Below are 21,456 nucleotides of genomic sequence, written 5' to 3' on the forward strand. Positions count from 1 at the left end.
TTTCCAGAAATCTGGTTGCCCATTCACCCCTTAACAAGCCTCTGCCTGCCATTCATAAAAACAAATGGAACAGAAAAATAAAACAGAAATAGTCACATTGTCTTATCTGTTTGGAAAGTCACAGCCAGCCTGTATGAAAGGGGGGAGAGGGAGAGAGGAAAGGCAGTCCCTAATGCCCAACATTATTTTGCAATGAGACGATCAATCATTGTTCTTCTGTTTGTAGAAATGCCTTGAACAGAACAGAACAGTCCTGAAATGGACGGTTCATCACTCAGAAACATTTGATGAAAGTGGATTCAGTTTTTGGTTTATGATACAGCATGCTGGAGGAGACGAGTTTTCTAGATGAGATACAGGCAGTACACATAAAACCAATCTACTTCTTTCTGCTTTCCAGTGCTGTCCAAGGCACTGGGTTAAAGAAAAACACAGGAGTGGGCTGCTGCCAAAATCAGCCACACAGATCTCACTTATCACTGCTCGAGACATTGATCCTTGTACAATTCATCTACACGGCATTGTGGCAAACCGGAAAAACCTGTCACACACATGCGCTATCATTTGTTCTTCAAGTTACTTTAAACATAAAGCCTTGCATTTTATTAGTCTTCCCCTCAATTAATATCTATCTCAGCAATCTGCCATTCAAACAATGCTCACCAAACGTTTCATAAAGGCACCTGAAGCCTGCTGATTGAGTTGCCTCACAGAAGCCTTGCTAATAACATACATGTGAAGTGTTTTTAATCATTTTATGAAGTTAGGAAATTCTCATCTATTGAACTCCAGTGGACCACAGAGAAATGTTATGACTCGTCACCAATCGAGATCAGGTGAAAGGAATGCAGAACGGTGCTTTCAAATTAAATTACAGTTTTTCAGGTTGGACTGGCACAATCTGTCTTTAGCAAAAGAGGAGCCTTTTGTGGAACTTTTAGAGCAAATTCAATCCTCTGATTCACACTGTTGCTCCCTACATTTTATACTAAATTGCACAGTTAAAGAGCTGACTATGGTATTCTCACATATCTTTCCAGCCCAATAGAGTTGTGCTATCTGCCAAAAGCCCACTTCCAGAAGAGCTCCAGCTTAGCACAGACAGGAAGAAACAGTGAAGGAACGTGGTTGTAATTTGGGGGATTTCACATGCAGATCTACAGAGTGGGATTAAACTGGCTTTAACCTTGCTCTTAACCTTCACCTTCCCTCTCTAGTGCCACGAGGCACTTCTTTCTAGCTTGTCCAAAGAGGAGAGAGCCACTACAGAGCTGCGCAGTTGCTATGAGCATCCTTGTATCTGTGAGAGAAAGACAGTATTCCCTCACGACCCATCATGAGAGAAGACAGCTGATTTCCTCTCTTCTCCCTCTCCTCTAATATGAAGCTTGCCCAATGCCTGGAGAAGAACAGCTTATTGAGGAGCATATAATCTGCTGTTGACTGAAGTGTAAAAACAAAACAAAAAAAACAACCACAAAAGTAATCCTTTTGGCCATGTTTACACATGCTCTGAATTTGCATCCCGGGAACGTGCTAAGTGACCTTCCCTGAACATTCATAGGAAGAGAATTTCAACCCACCCTGAGCTTAAATGCTCGCAGACAGTGAATGTTTTAGTGATGCTTTCTGAAAGCTTTCTTGCCAGAAACCTGATCCAAGCCCATGCCATGAACTCCATTCTCACAAACCCACATTGATAGACCTGGACAAGAGTCTCCCAGAATGACTGATTGCAAGAAGAAAGGGGTATAAAAAATGGGTCTTTTAGTTACAGATCTCCTAGCTGAGCAGCCACACGTAATGGTGAAGGGTCAGGAAAGATGACGACTCAGCCTGAAAAGCCACATAACTGCAATCATGTCACGCAATGTAGGAATGCGGACTGCACCGGATGGTGATAGCGTGGGAAACTCTCGGCTCCCATCTGTAAGTGAAGGCCTGAGGACATAAGGAGATTCTCCTTGAGACGTCTCCAAACACACGTATCACATACATGCTTCTGTACAACCCTATAATACAAACACTGTTAATCTAGGCTGAAGTTACACCAAAATGGGATATATTCTGGTGTAAATTGAAATGGAAAGGGACAATGTTTTGTAAGTGCCAAAATATACCTTGAATTTGTTATCCACAATGCAAACATTTCATAAGGATAATAATTTTTTTTTCTGAGATTGCAGCTGTAACACTACATAATTGGTCACTAATTAAGTATTTATAGAATATCTTCCTAAAGACATTACGTAAGAGGAAAGGATGAGAACTATATACAACCAGCTTTTCTGTCAGGTATTTTATAAAGAGATGAAATACTTGGTGCATTCTAAAGAGAAAAAACATTGGCAAATGTTATCATAGAACCAAAATATGGGAGAAATGGCTTCCAATCTCTCCCCTCTGGGGACATCAGAACACTTCGAGGTGGGACAAGGGTGGGAAAAAAATTCAGGAAAAAATATGAGACAAAAAATCCTCTTCTCCCAGATTAGGGAGAACCTGCCCTCTTGCCCAGAGCTAGTTCCTGGATTAGGCTAAGTAGGAGGAAAGGGCAAATGTGGAATATTCTGTCTCAGCCACAAGAAATATTTTGCCTTACAGCAAACAATATTTAGAAGCAAAATTCCTTGGCTTCCAGTATCAGAGATAGCATCCAGTTCTGTGCATCACAGCTTTCCTCTTTCTTCTTTCCCTTCATTGTCCCTTGTCTGGTTTTCATCCTCTTGCTGTTGTCTCTGGCTTTTGGAGTCTGCCTCGTTCTTTTCCCCAGTGGCAAATTAAACCGAGGACACTGCTTGAAAATTCACATCCAGCCTCTTAAGCAGTGTATCATGGCTGTATCTCCTTTTGGGCAACGAAGTTGTCTCAGAAAGGTTTTAACACACTAAAGCAGCCAGAACAGCCCAGACATCACACACACAAGACAGAGAGTCTTTGAAAACAGAAAAAAAACCCAAAACAAACCTTAGAGACAGCAACCACAAATAACTCCATTCTGCCCATCTTCCTTTCCACATTTGCTTCCTTTTTTTTCTCAGTGGCCTTTCCCACCTTCCCAAGTACATGACTTTTAACCCAGACAACCCTTCCATCTATCAAGAGCCTGACATGCATGTTTATACTCCCCCAGGACTAACCTTGTCACTTTACCACATTAGCTCACGTTTCCATCTCTGACGACTTGTGGCATGTTTTCCCTCAACCAACAACCACTTTCTTTTATATGACACATAGCACTTTAGCAGCCAAAGCACAATAGTCTGATAACTGCTCATCCAACATCATGTATCTTCTTATTATCTGCTACATTATCCTTATCTAATTGCATGCACTTTGGCTCAATCTGACATTTTCAAAACTACAGATGCTTATTAGCTTTTCTTAGCTAAAAGAAAAATGTGCATTATAGTGATTATCAGCTCCTGGCACTGCCTGTGAAACATTGTAATGAGAGAGACCTTTAGCCCACCATAAACAAGCGCAATCAGGCCTAGTTTGGTTATTAGCAGTGCTCCCACAAATGTTGCCACTGTCAGAATTATTGACTGCACTGCTAATTATTAATAATCTCATGTTTTGATAGGTTCTTTTTAGCCTAAAGCTTTAGGCCAAAAGCAGAAATGATTGAATTCTGCACCACCACAGCGAAGCCACAAACGAAGTCACAGCCTTGATTCCTTTATGGTATCCGACAGATGCAGGTCCTGCCCCAGAGGGATAACTAACTAGCTGAAGGTCATGCAGCAGGTCAGTGGCAGACCCAGGAATGGCAAGACTTCCCTAATGGTCGTTCCAGTGCTCTACCACAGATCCATGCCACCTCAAACAGAAGGTATAGAAACGTGCCCAGAAATCAGTGAGAATTACCCACTCCTTGAAGAAGCCTCTTCCAAACACACAGAACTCAAACACAGAGAGTATAAACAAGGCAAGTACAATAGATCAGGTTACTGTGATCCTAAACCTTGGCTACATCAGTCTTTATTAATTACTCTTGTTTGCAATGAATCATTGTGTGTGTTTTGACAAGTGTTGTTTGTGCTGCAGTTCACAATAGAATGAAGAAGCTGCTTCAACAGCACCCACTTTATTAGAGACACCATTGTGAAGCACCATAATACCTTTAGTGTTTTCTCCAGGTGCCTCCTCTTGTATCTGGGATTACAAACACCCAAATTAAAAAAAAAAAAGTTAATATAGAACAGACAGAGGAACTGTCTCAATAAAGTGCTTACATTCAGTACGCCTAGCAGGAAGACAAGGAAAAGTGGAAATCTTTGGTTCACTATAAAGCATTTATGTCTCTATGGCAACATCGTTGTTGATTTCTACAGCTTCCCTATCAACAATGTAATAGATGTTCGGTCTTTTAAATATTACCTTTCTTTTCTGGCACCTAAAGGAAATAGGAAAAAAAAAACAAACAAAGACAAACCATATTTAATATAGATTATCCAGAAACATGAGGAGGGATTTAGCAATAAATGACAAACAAATTAAGATAGGATTCTACAGTCACATGAAACATAATCCCATGAGCAATCTGTGCAAATCTCAGAGCTGTGTATGCAATAAACCTATCTTGGGACAATCAGTCTCTTATGCAAGAGATCAAGCACTATTTAAAGCAGATCCCAACATCCTCTTTCCTCTCTGCTCAAGGCTCCTTCTGTTCCTCTGGAATATGAGACAACCCGACCTGCCTGTCCTGAGAGGAGAGCAGGGGAGACAGGCAGCAGCTGAAACTTGCGTTTTGCAATGCCAGAGGGCATGTCACTGTGAAGCGGCTGGAGAGGAGCCATCTGAGGTTTTTACTGGGAGATCCATCTTCAAGCGCCAGGGCAGAGAGATAAGGTTGCCAGCAGCCACCTGTTAGATAGGGAGGAAGAACTGACTCATGGCTTCCTGGCAGCGCGAACAAAACTGAGTTTTTCTCCCATGAGGTAGGGCTGGGGAAATGCAGAGAGGAAGAGCTGAGCTGTGCTTACAGCCTCTATTGCTCTTACGGTACCGGGAGGTCTTGGGAGCAAATGGGAAGAGCCATCCACCCCAGAGCCACCTCCCATACCACCCTACCTTCCAGCAGCAGCAGCAGCTGCCACCAGATTGCTTTTCTATGACCCTGGCACAAGCATAAATGTCTGTTTTGCTACTGCCAGCAGTTCATACTTTTTCTTTTGCCAAAGGCTGGCCTTATAAATACAAGTCTTTTTTAGTCCACCTTAGCAAGAGGCACTGCAGGAGACTTGAGTTCATCTTCACAGACACAAACTCTACATGACTGGGCTCTGCAAACCACTGCTTATACACCTGAGAAGGGACAACAGGCAGTAACAAGCCTCCTGCTGCTGCCCAGATGCTGGACATTATTCTCCCTCTGCCAGAATGGGAGGAAAGCAGGAGGCACAGGAATCCTGTGTAAACCTGCTGCTGGCTCTGCTCACCAAGTGTCTTCAGATCTACGGCTTGGAGGCTGCAGTAACATCTGTAATTGCTCAGTCTCTATGGATTTCATTTCTCCTCTGACCAAAATACCACAGCTGCTTTCTTTTATATAGAATTGGAACTCATTTTAATGGAAAATAAGGAACTCATACATACTTTTGTCATAAACACTTTAAAATTAATGACTGTGGTATAACTAGAGCTGAGGTTACCAAGCATTTCCCACTGCTGCTTTTCCATTTCATGTAGCTCTGTACGTCCAAGATAGCAAGCCTGGGGAGAAATTTGCATTTGCTTTTGAGGTCTGCCTAGAGTGAAATCCACTTGAAATGCTGGAGCAGATGCTATTGACAAATACAGAAAAGAAAAAGAAACACACACACACACAAAATATTATATAATTAAAGTATTAAGATACTCCTATCCTTCCTTTTGGATGCTTTAGATCTCCCTTCTCTCAAAGCAAGCTCCAAACCCTTGAACAGCTAGAGGAAAACATCAGAATTTGAGATGTCACATGAAAATTGTCACTAATGAGTGCTGGATACAGCAAAGACTTAAATGTGCCGGACTTCACAATTAGTTTTACACCTGTAAGAATATCCTTGGTGATAACTGGAATAATTTTTAGTCTTAAAGTCCCTGTGGCCCAGGACCAGAAACTGCAACAGCTCACAGGGCTGAGCCACAGCAAACGGTCACTGCCGTAGAGCTGAGATGCACTCTCTGTGAGACAATGTGTCAACTCAGCCCCTGATTTTCCATCTGCAAAGTGAAGATAATAATGTTAAATGCAGTTTTAAAAGGCACAGAGACAGCAACTCGTGGAAAAATCTATGTAATAGCAGAGCTCTACTAACAAGCACCTTGTTTGGAGGAAAATAATTTACACTACACAAGTGATAAGCAATTAAAAATACGCTCAATGGAAATCTGGTCAGATTTCATCAGCAGAGATTCACAATATCAGCCTTTTTCACATTACCTCACACACTCCATTAGCTTTGCTTAAACTTACTGCTTGCAATGTGGATGAGTATCAGATCTCTCTCTTCGTTTCTCCCTGGGTCCACATTACAAGTTCCCTGAGGCTTAAAAACTGAATTAATCTGTGCTGTAATCTTTGGGAAGACTTTCAAGTGTTATTTTAACAAAACAAAGTATGAAAGATCTCTCAATTAAAGTGATTAAAAGCTGAGAAGTAACTAAACCTCTGGTTGAATGTGGGAAATGAAGGTTCCCAAACACTCTACAGGTGGAAAAGTTGTGAAGGACTTGTGTTTGCACTACACAAAAACCACAGCCCATTCACCCTTCAAAACAACTTACTGGATTGTACCACTACACTCTCCCTCTGTTCCCTTCTACGCTGCTCTGTAGTGCAAAACATACATGTGCCCAATGCCCGTGTCTTACTCCCATTTTTAGTTACATATTGGCAGTAAAGGCTATGGCACACTAGATCTCTTCATACAGACTAATGCACAGACTCAAATTATGTTTTAACTGAGTTAACTCACACACAGTGAATCTCATCATTACCAAACACCCACAATTTAATGAATACAGATAACATTTTCAAAGGTGCATAAGTGAGTAAGAACCTGATCCAAAATGAGTATTTATGCACCTAACTAGGAAATAGATTCCAATACATATTTTTGGATTTGACCACAAATCTCTCTTCAAAAACCCCTGAATTTACAAACCTAAGTTATCTGTGTGTACTTTTGAAAATTTACACTGTCTCACAACCCAGGATGAGTACAAGGGGCTTTTGGGAAAAGTCTGGGGTTTTGCTTTCCTTTGGGAGAAAAGATAAAAACATTCCCTTAGAAGAAAGATTCACTTCTCCCCTCCTTCCCCCATGCTTGAATATGGGACCATTTAAAACTGTTGTTGAACCATTTTTTGATGAGCTTTGAAAACAAATATTTCTCCCTGATGGTGAAAAAGAGAGTTACAAAACTGTCATCAAGTCAATCAAACCTAGAGAAAGCAATAAGGAGTTGAATATAACCCTCACGTGTAGGGCATGTAAACAAACGTTATGAGTATGTAAACAAATGGTCGGTTGGTGCTTTACTACAAAAGCAATGAAATGCCAAGTGCTCCATAGGAACAGTGTAATCAAGACACGCTGCCACCCCTTGGTCACAGGATGAAAATGCACGTACATCGCGGCAACATGCTGCGAATCATCCAGCACATCAGGCAAAAATCCCAGTAAAATCAACTTGCAGTTAATGAACTTTAATGGGAGATTTTGCTGGACCACCACAAGCATAAATATATTAGTCCAAATTCATGCAAAGGTTTTTATTTCAAGGGACAAAAACTTCCGACTCCCAAAGAGCATTTTCAAAGCTGTGATGGACACCCTAGGAACTGTCTTCTTTCTGGCCTTTTCTGAAACAAAAATATACAGAGGAATGGAGAGCAGCACATATTCATAGATTTTTTTTTTCCCACCCCCTATGTCTTTGAAAGCCCCTTGGTAAACAACACAAGCTGCTCTGACCCTGGGCTCAGCGTCTTCTTTCTGCACTTGAGCTACTAGCTACTAGCTCAAGAAATAACGTGAGCAGAGTACTCTACATGAGGTATCCCAACTTATTGCACAGTTCACTACTATTAGAGAGATGATTCAGCCTCTTCACACAGTTATTCCTGAATACTTAAAAATACATTTTCTCTGGCAGATTTTTTTTAGTGCATGCATCATCATCATGGCTAGTAAAGACTGCAGAAACAGAGGCTGATTTTAAACTGACAGCAAATATCACAAGGTGGTTTAATTCTAAATTTAGCTATAAAGCAAAGTATAAAAAACGTATCACCTCCAGATCAGTGTCCCTTATTCAGTAATCATAAAATATATGATGAGCTTCCATGCAAATAAAACCCCCGATTTTTATGAGGTTTATAACTATTTCTTTTGGAGGAAGTAAGCCGTAATTTTTATTAATTTCAAAAGGTGAGCCTACAGAATGTCAGTAGGACTTAACTATTTCCATTGAAAGAACTAGTCCCAGCCCTCTACACGTTAATGGCTGTAGGATAACTGAGTTCAGCATCCAAGAACTCACCAAGAGGCAGAAGAAGAGACTCTTACAGATTTAAACGGTAGTTTCTGTCAGTAAACACAGCAGTACAGATTTGTAGATAGATTTTGGTTACAATTCAAATTACTGTATCTTACAGTAATGTTATGAATCCTGCAGTCCTACAAACCTTCTATAAAATCAAATCACTCATCTCTTTGGGAAAAGACCACACCACTTTTGAAATGCCTCTTGTCTGCAGCTCAGGCCTCAACCTTTCTGAAACGCTGTCCTTGACACACATTTCTTCTTCACACATTACTTCTTCCCATTAGCCAAATAATGAACTGAAAATTAACACTTTCAATTACATGCAACAGCAAGTCTGACACACCAAATTACAATTTTTTTACACTAATGGCTTTGATTCTCACTTTATCAGACTCACTTTATTAACAAATGATATTTGATTTACTTAAACCTTAATTTATTCAAGCAGGAAACAGTTTTACTGAAGCATTTCAAAATTATTGCAATTTATAGCTGAATGAAAAACTTCTCAAAATGTAAATCAATCTGAACAATCAATTGCAAAACTAGTAAAGTATAATATATGGCCAAATGTAGTTTCAAGCAAATGCAGGAAAGAAAGAAATATTCAGAATTCCGTTACAGAAAGAATATTCACAGTAATGAAAGCTTTTGTAGAATCATAGAATCATTGAGGTTGGAAAAGACCTCTAAGATCATCGAGTCCAACCGTCGACCCAACACCACCACCCACTAAACCATGTCCCTAAGTGCCTCATCTACTCGTCTTTTAAATACCTCCAGGGATGGGGACTCCACCACTTCCCTGGGATTGTACTTTGAGTGTGGCTGGTTTTATACGGTTAAGTCTCCCACTAAAGCCAATAGTAGTTTTGGCTAAGTAATGAACCTGTAAGAATGCAGCGTATGGCTCTTTATACAGAAACGTTTTATGATGTTTCAGTGGAGGGTTCAATATTTTTAACACATAACTCATCATACAAAATTTAATTTAAAAAATACTTCTGTAATCATCATTTTATAGTCAGTGCCTTATAAAATAGATCAATATTCTCTGTTACAGAAAAGTGCTGAATTTCTTATGCACCTGATTAATGCATTGTTATCATCCCAGTAATTAAAGGGAGTGGGGTTATACACAATCAGCATGATACATCTTACTCAGCACCTCCTGGCAGTTGCCTGCAAAAATTAAACTCATTAATCACTGTGATGCCAAAGAAGCAAAAGCTTGGAAAAAATGAAAAAGCTCTATTTTATGGGAAAAAATTCTCAAGCCAGCATCTAGGAGAAAATCCCTCCCACAGTACAATACGGAAAGCATTAACCTCATCAATCTAAAAAGGAGAACTATGTTACCAAAATTCTTCATAATCTGCTATACCACCACACTAGATTTTACTAAGAGTCTTCGCAGATATTTCCTCATATCTAAATGTATGTAGTGAAAAAGTAATCCTATAACAAAGCAAAAATGCCATCAGAATTTTGTTTACAACTGTTGCAACAATTAACTTCAGTATCAATAGTGCCACAAAGCCAATTGGGAAGTGGTTTTCTGGGGTTTCCTCATTACTCATTACTCATCCCATAAATAACATGATTGCCTCATCAGGCTAATAATTAACATGAAAATTTTGCAATATTTAACCCAGATTTTGTTCACAAGTTAGGTCTACTATACATGTTTTCTCATATACCTACCATGATTTGAAACATTGTAAAAACTTGTTAACATACTAAAGAATGTTGTGACTTCTGCTTTGCTATACTTTCATATTACAAAAACAATATTCTCATGTCCACCTCAATGGTGCCTGTAAAGTGAAGTGAGCAGTTGTCGTATTAAACCACAATTGTCTTTGTTTTAAAGTTTGTTTATTACAAAGTTACTGCTTCCTCTTTAGCTTCATATAGGTTTTGTCTAGTATTTTTCCACCAGTAGTACTTGCAGTGGACAAAATGCTTACTAACAATACTGTGACCTTCAAAGGCAAAACCCTCTGTTTTGTATTGCATTGAGGTCTGTACTGGTGCTTAAAAATATAGTACTGAATGCAGCACACATATTTCAATACGGAAATCATCATCAGTAACCTATAAAAAAAATCTCAGTTCTCTCCCGATTATTCTCTCCAATGACAAAGTCAGGAACAGAACAGTCTCATTCTCAGGTTTGTTTTGGTATTTCCAAGTGTGGCCAGGCAAAAAAAAAAACAACAACTTTGTTTCTATATTTAATTCTATAGCTTAAAAAGCTCTGGCTTTTCCTACTAGATCTATGTTGAAGGATGAAAGACAACGTAGACACCCTGCTGTAGCGTTTGTGTAAAACAGAAATCAGAAGTCTAATCACCTTAGGAAGGAGTTTCCAATGCCGTCTCCTTAAGCCCTTCCACATGATGAGCACCAGCACATGCTTCTGGCACCCTGCACAAACAGACCGCCCTCCTTGCACTTCTCCCATAGTCCTTGCCTGCTGCCTGCCTCATTTTTCCCTTTGCCTCGGGGATTTCACAGCGGGGCTGCAATCGCTCGTCCTGGGCGAGCCTGCCTGCTGCCGCCGGGGGCGGGAGACAAATCTCGCCACGGCCAAGGGCAAGAGGCCGCCGCCGGCTCGCCTCGGAGCCGGTCCCGGGCGGGTTCAGCACCGCAGACAGCTTCTCCTGCCCCGGGACCGGTGGGGTTCAGCACGGCGGACAGCTCCGCCGGCCCCCGCTCCCGGAGGGCTCGGCACGGCGGACAGCTCCGCCGGCCCCAGCCCCCGGAGGGCTCGGCACGGCGGACAGCTCGGCCGGTCCCGCCCGCCTTCTTGCCCGTGCCCGCCCTCTGCCTCCACTCCCCCCGCGGGCAGGCGCCCTCCTTCCTGCAACACACGCTTTGAAGGCCATTTCCACTGGCTTTGTCACGACTTCATCCTTCCGACCTGAACGACCCTCCACCGGAGACCCCCAGCCCAGCCTGCCCAGTCTCTGCTGGACGGGAGCACCTTTGAACTGCCCGACCCGGTCCGGGCCACTGAACCGTGTCAGACACGTTGCCCCCTTTAAAAATAATTCACACGAGGTGCCCACGTGCGTTTAGAAGTCGCCCCAAATCTCTGCTTCTGGCCATGCTTTTTGCGCTTAATTGCGGGAGACACCTAGGCAGGCACCTTTCCCGCTACAGATGGCACCGCACAACAGTGCCCTCCAGCCACACACAAACCCTGAGGGGAGAAAAGAAAAAGAAAAAAAAAAAAAAACCTCTCCTTTTAGTAGTTTAATATTATTCTTATTAATATTATTTTGGAGCCTGTCAGCACAAATCACTCGTACATGCTAAACTGCATCCGTTGCTTCCCGGCTCAGCGCTTCTGGTGATCAGAGAAGCGGCTCCAGACATCTGCCGCCTCCAAATCCAGGAAAGCGAAATTAAGACGGTCAAATAATGAGGAAGATGTGCCTGAGCCCAGCCCCGGCGGCGGCACTCCGCTGGCTCGCAGCGACACCTAGAGCCCAGCAGGTCGCCGGGCAGGGCCCCACGTCCCCTGCCACGCCGGGGAAGGGTCACGGGTGGGTGCAGGCGCCCGGGCACGGGGACGGGTCCCCTCCCGCAGTTGGCCGGGACCAAGGAGCAGCAGCGCCAAGATCGTTGCCGGTCAGCGGGTCACAGGGAAGGGTTAATTCGGGCTCCTGTCACCGCTGGTCCCTGGGGGCTATCAGCGTGGCAGTCACCTCGGGGAGGTTTAGGCCGACTTGCCTCGCCGCTGGCAAAAGTGCACTTGCTCCACGGACCGCGGAAAGTCTTTACGAAGGGACGGGAAAAGGGACAGGGAATTAAAAGACAACCCGAGGAAGTTCCCCTGCGAACACAACTCTCTCCTCCGAGTGAGGCAGACCTGCTGTCTCGGCTTGAAGCGGTGCCTTTCCTGGGAAGGCTCCCAGAGCCAGAGGTGAACCCTGCGGCAAAGCTAACGCGTCCCACCCGGCCAAGAAGTATTTTTAACAGACACAAACATTATTCCCAACTGCAGCCGTTTGCTTCCCCTTGTGCGTGCTTCCACAGAGGCAAAACACCCTCAAATCCAGGCCACACCAGCGATGGGGAGCCACCCGGTTTGATCTATCGCCGGCCCTTCTTCGTCCCCTCGCTGAATCCCCTCTTCCAACCCCCCCTTCCCCCCTTCCCCCCTTCCCCCCCCCCCGCCCCGCAAGAACTAGGCGCAATCGGCCCAAGCTGCTTTAACTCCGTCAGGCACGGCAGCGAGCCGGCGGCCTGGACGAGTCACTCGTCGCTAAGGCAATATACAGATGGACCCTTTGAAGTCGCTACTGTCGGAGGCAGCGCGGGAGCGGAAGGTGCGCGGCCGAAGTTTGCGCCCTCCCCGCGGGGGCTCGCCCGGGGGCTGCGGGGAGGGATGAGAGAGCGCCCCGGAAACGGCTGCTCAGGGGTTAAAAAGTTTCCCCGCTGCCAGGTTGGGGGGAGGCTGACGGGAAAGCGAGGAGGGAGGGACAAGGTGAAGACTTCTGCCCCGGGGGAGTGTTAAAGGGTAAAACACGGAATAACAATTAAAAACAAAAAAAAGGGGGGGGGAAGCCTTGTCGCCTCGCTTGGAGGGAGACGGCCGGAGCTCGCACTTGCCGTTTCCAAACCTGCTGACCCCGCGTCCCCCAGCCCTGCTCCGCGGCAGCGGAGAGCCGCGCAAGGAGCCAGGTAACGGGGAGAGGTGCGGGCAGCGCGGGGGCGGGCGAGCCCCGGCTCGGCTCGGCTCCGTGCGGGCTCCGTCCCGTACTACCCCCGGCACTTCGGGGGAAGAAGAGGAGCGCAAAGACCCGCTTGAAGAGCGGACAAGCCGCAAGAAATCGTCGCCAGCCAGGAGGGGCACACAGGCATCCGGCAGGACGAGGGGCGGAGGGGGGGACACCCAAAACCCAACCCAACCCAACGCGAACGACAGCGGCGCTTACATCCTCCTCCTCGCAGTCACTTCGCGGCTGGTACTGGAAGCGGGGCCGGCTGTTTTCCTGTTGCAATGGACGCGAGGTCTTGCCGGCAGCGCCGTCCTCCTCGCTGCTCTGGGCGCCCAGGAGGCGACTCGCTTCGGGGGGAACGGGGAAAGAGCGGGAGGTGTTGATCTTCCCGCTGAACCGCTGGTACAGTGAAGCCATGAAGTCAATCCGCGGGAAACGAGGGGGAGGGAGGGCAAGAGAGACGCTTCTCCCTCTCTCTCTCCTTTTTTTCTCCCCCTCCTCTCTTCTTTTTTGGCTACAGCATGCTACACGCGGGCGAGGCTCAGTCCCACATCAGTGGAAGGGAGAGCGAGGGCTCCTGCTCCCCGGTCCTCTGCACCGGCACCCGGAGAGAAGCGCGGGGGGGGGGGGGGGTGTCGAGAGAGCAGGGAGGGGGGAGTGATTGGGGGGAGAGGAGAGAAGGCAGATAAATAAATAATAAAACGCAATCGAGCTGTAACACCACAGGCCCCGGGAATGCTGCACCATCCAGTGCTGGGAAGGAAAAAAAAAAGAAGGAGAAAAAAAAAGAACCAAAACACTCCACGAAGACGTACCCCCGGATAATGGCGCCTGAGTGGATCAGCATTAAATGTGCTTTGGGGGTGTGCGTGTGTGTTTGCAAAAGCAGGGGAAAAAAAATGGAAGGGGGGCTGGCTCAATCGCTGGCTGTCAGCGGCTCCCCAGGCAGAGGTGGCGGAGCAGTCGCCTCCGAGGTCGCATACCAACAGTGTGCACAAGCGAGAAGCAGAGTGAGAGAGTGTGTGAGACGGAGTGGAGAGGCTGGGAAGCCTCATTCAAAGCACGTTGCTCTTCTGGGGAGGGAGGGCTCTTCTACGATCATCTCCTTTTCGGCACCTTCTTTTTCTTCTTCCTAATTTCTTTTTTTCCCGGGGAAACAACTTAAAAAAAAAAAAAAAAAAAGAAAGAAAGAGCAACAGACACCTGATCGCCAGCCGTGAGAGAGAAAGAGAGGTGGGGAGGGGAAAGGCGAGGCGGGGAGGAGGGAGGCGGGACCGGCAGCTGGCGGGGCGCCGGGAGGCCGGTGTGCCCGGAGCCGCTCGGCCCCGGGGAAGGGGCAAGGGAAGGGAGGGCGAAGCCTCTCCGCCGCCCTGCCCTGCCCCAGCCGGCCGCGGGCACGGCTCTGCCGCGGCGAGCGGGCAAGTGCCCGGTCCCCCTCCCCTCCACCCCGTCCTCCCCCTTCCCCCGCCTCCCCAAGGCTGGGGGGGGGGGGGGTTGCGGGCTTTTGGAGGTTGTTGTTATCGCTTTTTAAAAGAATCCGGTAAATTGTGTCTCTTACTATTTTTGTATTAATTCATTTTTGCTGCATTAAAACGTGCTTCAGCGCCCCTCTGTGGAAATCCGCCCGAAGTGGCTCCCGGCAGCACCGGCCGGGGATAAACAAGCGCGGTCCCGGCGCCGGAGGCGGCCGGGCCGGCTTGGGCCCGGGGCCGGGGCCGGGGCCGGGCCCGGGGCCGGGACCTCGCCCGGGGCCGGGACCTCGCCCGGGGCCGTCTCGCCGCCGCGGCCCTTGCGCCGCCTTTGAGCGGCCCTTGCGCGGGGGCGCCGGGCCACGCTCCTTCGGCCCCGAGAACCGCGGCCGCTAATTAACGCTCCCGGAGGAGGAAATGGGCATGTGCTCAGGCCGGCGCCGGGGGAGCTGGCAGCGGGTGTCCTGCCGCTCCCAGCACGGCTGCATCGGGACGGAGGGTGACAATTCCCGTTGCTCCAGCATCAGGCTCCGGGGTTTCCATAGCAACAGATGCTTAGGTTTAAAGGAAAGTGGCAGAGTTGCTGTCCCCTCTTCTCCGCCCCGAAATCCTCCTCCTCTTTTACCTCTAAGCTTGCCAGAGATATTGGGATTACCGGGTTTCCCTCCCATTGAGAGACTTGCTGCTGCAGAGCTCACAAACTTGATCATACTTTAGCAAGTGGATTTGATGGGCTGAGATGTTTCTAAACACGGTTCTTACTTAAAGTTTTAGCCGTTAAGAAAATACCATCTTTGATATACGTATTTTCATCACTCTTAAAAAATCCCCCACCTCAGTAGTTCATGTATACAATATTCTAAAGTGCAACTATCCCCCCCCTGATTTCAACAACTGCCTGATCAAAAATCTCTTTACATCTGAATAGTTTCATCCGCTGCTTTTTATTTGTGTCTTCAAAGTCAGGAATGAAAAGTCTTAACATTTAGATGAAAAGGGAACCTTATCTCATCAAGAGAGAAAACAAACACAAACGCTCTGCCTCCTTCCTGATAGAACTTGAAAGAAGGAATCATTTTGATCTTCACAACTGAGATGCTGACATTTAATTAAAAAATGAGATGAGCACACAATGCTCTGAAGCAAAGGTCTAGCTTCTAAGTCATAGTGACACACATCATAACAGAGGTAACTTTCCAGAAGCCACCTGGACCCCTTGTAAGTTATGTTTCAGACACAAATTGACTACACACTACCAAAAATCTGGACAGTTAGCTCAGCCAAATTCCATCTTGAACTGCATTAACAGTGACTTTATGACTATTTGGAATTGGTGACAACTAGCACTGAAAAAAACATAGGAACAAGAGAATCAAATTAAAAGGAATAATACATTTTTAACTTCTAAGGAAAACTAGGACACAAAGGAATAATCAAAGAAAGCCACAAAAAGGCAAGGCGAAACCACCAGGCAGAAAAAACACCAAAGATTAAATGTCTGAATTAAAAAGTCTCAGGGAAAGTACAGAAAAAAGAAAACATTCTGCCTCACAGCTCAGTTCAAAACTGAAAGAGCCACTAAGGACCAATTCAGTTCCAAATACATTCAGTTTGTGGTTTTAATTCTTAAGAACCAAGATTTCACATAATCGAGTTTGTCTAGTCATGCACGCACATATTGTGCATGTATGTGTGTACACAATTCATGGAAAAATTATATTAAGGGAACATAAAATTGCAATGTCAAATACTTTAAAAGCTCAATGAAAAACAACCAGCCAAATGGTCCTCATCCACCAAAAAATCCTGATCATGCAGCTTCGGGCTGTGACTCATTTGCCCTGAAATAAATAATTACAGCTATTCAAAGGCCTTCCTGATTCCAGCTCTCTACTCCATGACAGACCAGGGACAGCAGAAGCAAAGTCATGTCATGCTCTGGGTATGGCGGTGGGTGAAGGAAGACGGTTTGCACCAGCTGGGAACTGCAACACGTATTTCTGTAGCCCTGCTACAGCGAGAGTGACCTTGTGTAGAAGGGCTGAGCAAGCAGCTGGAGGCAGAAATATCTTGAATAACACCCTGCAATAAGATTCACCAGAACCAGTCTGTCGATGCCATTATTGAAAGCAGGAGGATTTTTCTGAGTCATGGGGGACCCTGATGATTTCGCTGGGGACTCTGGAGAGCGCTTCAGTCTGCCTGTGCACAAGTTACCTCAGGACGTAGCTTGTCCCCCACAAGCATGTGTTATGGTAGTCCTGTCCACCTCTCAGGGAGGGACACAACCCAGCGCTCCCGAGTCACAGCTCAGTGCTGGAAGGCCTCTGCTCTCCGCTTGCAATTCCATGGTTAATTTGCTGTTCACCTGTGCATGGCTTGGAGCCCAGAGTCCTCTACAGTGTCCCAGATACTGTCATACAGTGTGCACACCAACAGGGCACGGAAAACAGGATGGAGCCAAAAAAAGAGACAGAGGAATCATTGAAACATGCTAATAAAATGGCAACAAACAAACACCGTATCAGTAACCGGGCCCTCATTACAGCAAAAGACCTATGGCGAGATTTGAGGAGAAGAAAGCAACTTGCATTATGAAGTATGTTTAAAAAGGCAAAATATTTCAGAAGTACAAATGTAAGATTCATGTCTTTAAACACACACCTTTTATGTAAGAAAGATCCTTTCCCTAAATTCTGCAAGCAGATCCCAAGATAAAAATCAAGGCATTTCAAAACAAACAGTGTTCTCGAGCATCTCTTAGTTGTATATTTAATTCAGCATCCAAAGTTTTGCAAGGAGGTTTGATTCCTAACTAGTGACATTTCCATCAAAATAAAGTGTGTTAGCTTAAGATATTTTCCCTACAGCGGCAAAGTAATTATGTTTTACTGACATTTGTAAAGCATACAGATAAAAATGACACTTGGTTTTTCCACATTGTATAAACAAACAGCATCCCCCCATTTCAGCACTATTAATGTAACTCTATCAAAAGCAGGTCAAACCCAAGCCCTACTGCCTTTAAAACTACACATAAAAGATTTCTTTTTGGACAAGCGTTCTCAAAATGACACCGGCAAATAAACAATCCAGCAATGCTTCTCTTGGATATTTAAAAAAAAAATACTACTTATGTCTGTCAGGGAATTCAAGCGTTGTTATTCGTGTTCCATTCTTCTGTTCTGACTAAGCAATTTATGTTTGCTTAAACTTTGAACTTGTCATCTAAATAATACAGAGTTTGTTGCAGACAGAGCTAAGCATGTTTCTAGTTTTCATGTGGCGATAGTTATAGGCAGCTTATTAGTGAAAATTTTTTAACAAAAAATACTTTTTCAGTAGTTCAAGTACACTTTTTATTATTTAAAATATTATATTTTCCTTTTCTAATGAACTTTTAAAGGAATTTTAGAATTTCCTGGTTATCTTTTCATATCACTCCAGAAAGCTCCAAATTAATATTTGCTCTTAGAGTGATTGTATTTATTAATATCATCCCTCTGATTTTTTATAATAGCAACTCTCCAGGCACTACAGAAACAAAGACACACTATTTTAACTCCTACTACTATTGTTAGCCAACATAAAAAAGTCCAACTCGTGAATCTCTAATGGCCTCAGGCTTATGCCATCTATACATCTGCTGTCTGGTGTCATCTAAAAACCCAGCCAAACCGAAACAGAAGAGAAATTCTCTTTCCTATGTCAAATGCACCAATTCAGCAGTCCCTGAGGATACACTTGATCGGTCATTTTGATCTAATGTGTTTGCTGGGTGAGCATACAATTGCGTCAAGATAAGTGACACTAGGGCTGCTGAAGACTGAGGGGTATTATATACTGTGGAATTAGTATGCCGATCTGTTCACTTTCTTATGCCATTATTTGTGCTAGTGGCATCTCAGAGCAAATTTTGTAGAAATGCAGCACTGGACAGTGAGTGAGCCTGGGACATAGAAAGGCACATTTTTCTCTGGCATCTCTGGCATTATTAAAAAAAATAATCTTGCAGGCCTTACAATGATTAAAAAAAAAACCCAACAAAAACAAAACCCGAAACCAAACCCAACCCTAAACAAACAAGCAAGCTAGCTTTCCAGGCTGAACTAAAAGAAGCATTGGAAAAATTAGTTTTCTGGGCACTGCAAGAATAATTCAATCTTCCACAAGTGGATGAATGAAGGCTTTTTGTGGGGAAAAGAAAAAACTGATACTCAAGTATGGGGAACAGTAGGCAAGATGGTTTTACAGGATACAAGATTTTAGGGAAAAAAGGAAAGTAGGCTGGAAGAAAAGGCTCTTCAGGGGAAGAGATGGACCCAGAGGGAGCAGTGAAGAAAGAAAAACAGAAGCAGAATAGAAGAGGCAGGGACACAGTGAAGTACCAGGAGGGTTGAGAGAGAAAGGAGATGAAGGCAGGTGAGGTCAAAGAGGCAGAAAAGAAATGGACCAAAGCTGGCAGAGATGGAAAGCACGAACACACCTGGGAGAGCAGGGAGACAGGCTGGAGTGTTACAAGGTTAGTTGGAGCCACACAACAGGAGGATTTTCAAAGCCAGGGAGATCAGCTGCTCTGGAGGGTACTTCCAGCAGCTGCTGGACACATGCTTACTCAGTGGTCAGTAGACAGGTGATTTTATCCACCAAGAATATTGATACACACCTAAGCCTAATTAAATGAAATCAAGAACATGTAGCTGAACATCAGCAAGTACTTCCCAGTAGTGTGAGCAGGACAGTTTCCAGAGGAAACGGGTGAAAGTCCTAATGCTGAGAACGTTTATAAATAGCCTGTACAAGGCACTAGAAAATGTGCTGTAAGGCATAATCCTGCCAACTGGCAAAAGGATAGACCACATGACCAACAAGGTTTTTCCCATCTCTAGTTTTTATGATTTTGCAACTGGTGTAGGGCTGATGAAATGCAGAAAAAAACACACAGAAGAGAGCTCTCAGGAACCACGGTTGTGCAGGTTTGCTGCTAGAAAAGGTAACTGCAAAGCCTAAGTAAAAGAAGGTGCACACATGTTTGTACAGCTGCACACCACATTGGGGGCCTGGCCTACGACTGTCCCTAGTATTGCAATACATGCATATAGGAATTTGCGCTGAAGACTGTCTTTCTTGCCTTAACTAATATTCTGTCTCTGGAAGCTTTAACTGAGAGGAGTTAGGACGACATCCCAATTCCATGTCTTCAAGACAAGCCAGGAAGTTAAGCATTAAAGTTACAGATAAATACGTTTTTCTTTGGATGCCAAGAGCCATTGGCAGCCATGGAAGATGCAGCTAATGTTGCTGAACTGGCCTCCACTACGCATGTTCTTCTCTGCTTCGCAACTTGCCAATATTTGATGCTCAAGGCAGATATGCCATGACAACAAACAGTTTGCCTGATTAACATGATCTCTCAAGAGGGTTTTCAGTAAGAAAAGGAAAGAAATTTTTCTTCAGAAAGGCAAAGTAGGCTGTTTCAGGTCTATCAAAAAAGTAACCATCTTGGAAAAGTATCCACTGGCACTTCAGTCAGCTACTTCAGATGGACTCTGTCTTGAGGCAAGAGATTATGGCCAGCTCTATATGTGAAGGGAATGCACAAGGTTCCTGCTCCGTCTTAAGTGCCTGAGCCACACCTGCACATCCTTAATTGCCAATGTTGGGAGAAGCTGATGTAATTCCTCTCTAATTCAGCACTATAAAATTGGTCGCACACAGAAGTAGCGTACCTTGGAGAAATTCTGAATTTCCACTTGCTGAGAAGAACTTGTGCACGCAGAATGTTAGAGAAACAGAAGGGATTTAACCAGTCAGCATTTCAAATGCATGCCATGATTTCAAAGGGAGCAGACAAGACAAAATACTTTCATTTAAAGACTTCTTCTTTATAATACAGAGATTTTCTTTAAACAGATCTGTGACTCCTCGGACTAGCTGTCACTAAATTGACAGCTTTCTTGTTGCTTGGAAGAGAACTAAAACCTAGATTTAATAAAAGACCCAGGGGAGGTAACAACACAATTTTAGGTTTTGGAACCCTACAGCTGAAGGAAAACCCTAGAGAGAAATAGGAATATGCAGAGAAAAAAGCATACAGAGAGAGATGGACATCTCAAAAAGGCTAGCTATCATTAGGCTAACACAATATCCTTCTACTCCTTTGTTCTTATTCTGGCCCTGTCAGACATACGTTTCTTCCTCCAGTTTGGCACAGCTTCAGCGTGTTCAAATATTCTTCTCTTGCAGCCTTTTACAAAGAAAGGAGCAATGATGGATGTTTGTAAAAAACCCACCCTGTGAGAGAGCATGTTGGATATTCTCTAGGAATAAATACTGGATCAGGGAATCTCGAAGGCTGTAGGTACAATTCAGTGCAGTGTCTGTCTCCCATCAGGATTACAGACAGGTGAGGAGCCGTCTTGAGATGTCTTCCCAGGGCAGTTTTGAATGTACAGAACTGCCACCATAGGTACTGCAGAAAGTTTTCAGACTGAACAGAAAAGCATCTAATGAGTTCCAGTCATCTGGAGCTAAGTGGTCCATAAGCAGGGACTTTATGGAACACAGTTCTAGACTAGCTGTCTGAAGTCCCCTGAAATCACCTAGAAGTAAATAATTCCTTTTTGGATTTGGCATTAATTTCAATTGGTGGATGTTTGTGCTACTTCGCTATTAGTGCTGGTGCATGTTCTTTCCTGCCCATTTGTCTTC

At 44.7% G+C, this 21,456-nt stretch overlaps 1 protein-coding gene across 2 annotated transcripts in view; it reads right to left on the reverse strand.

The window, feature by feature from the left end:
• The window catches only part of DPP6 (dipeptidyl peptidase like 6), a 525,902-nt gene that overhangs the window by 422,754 nt on the left and 81,692 nt on the right, over positions 1 to 21,456 (reverse strand). The window contains exon 1 of one of the 2 annotated variants that reach the window (XM_076331929.1): positions 13,493 to 13,878. The exons of the other annotated variant lie outside the window; for it this stretch is intronic. Within the exon in view, the coding sequence (XP_076188044.1) occupies positions 13,493 to 13,693 (201 nt within the window). The 5' untranslated portion in view covers positions 13,694 to 13,878. Of the gene's footprint in view, positions 1 to 13,492; positions 13,879 to 21,456 lie in introns of those variants that run through there. 2 annotated transcript variants of the gene reach the window in all.

The sequence above is a fragment of the Aptenodytes patagonicus genome, chromosome 2 (genome assembly GCF_965638725.1).
Source record: "Aptenodytes patagonicus chromosome 2, bAptPat1.pri.cur, whole genome shotgun sequence".
Lineage (NCBI taxonomy): Eukaryota > Metazoa > Chordata > Aves > Sphenisciformes > Spheniscidae > Aptenodytes > Aptenodytes patagonicus.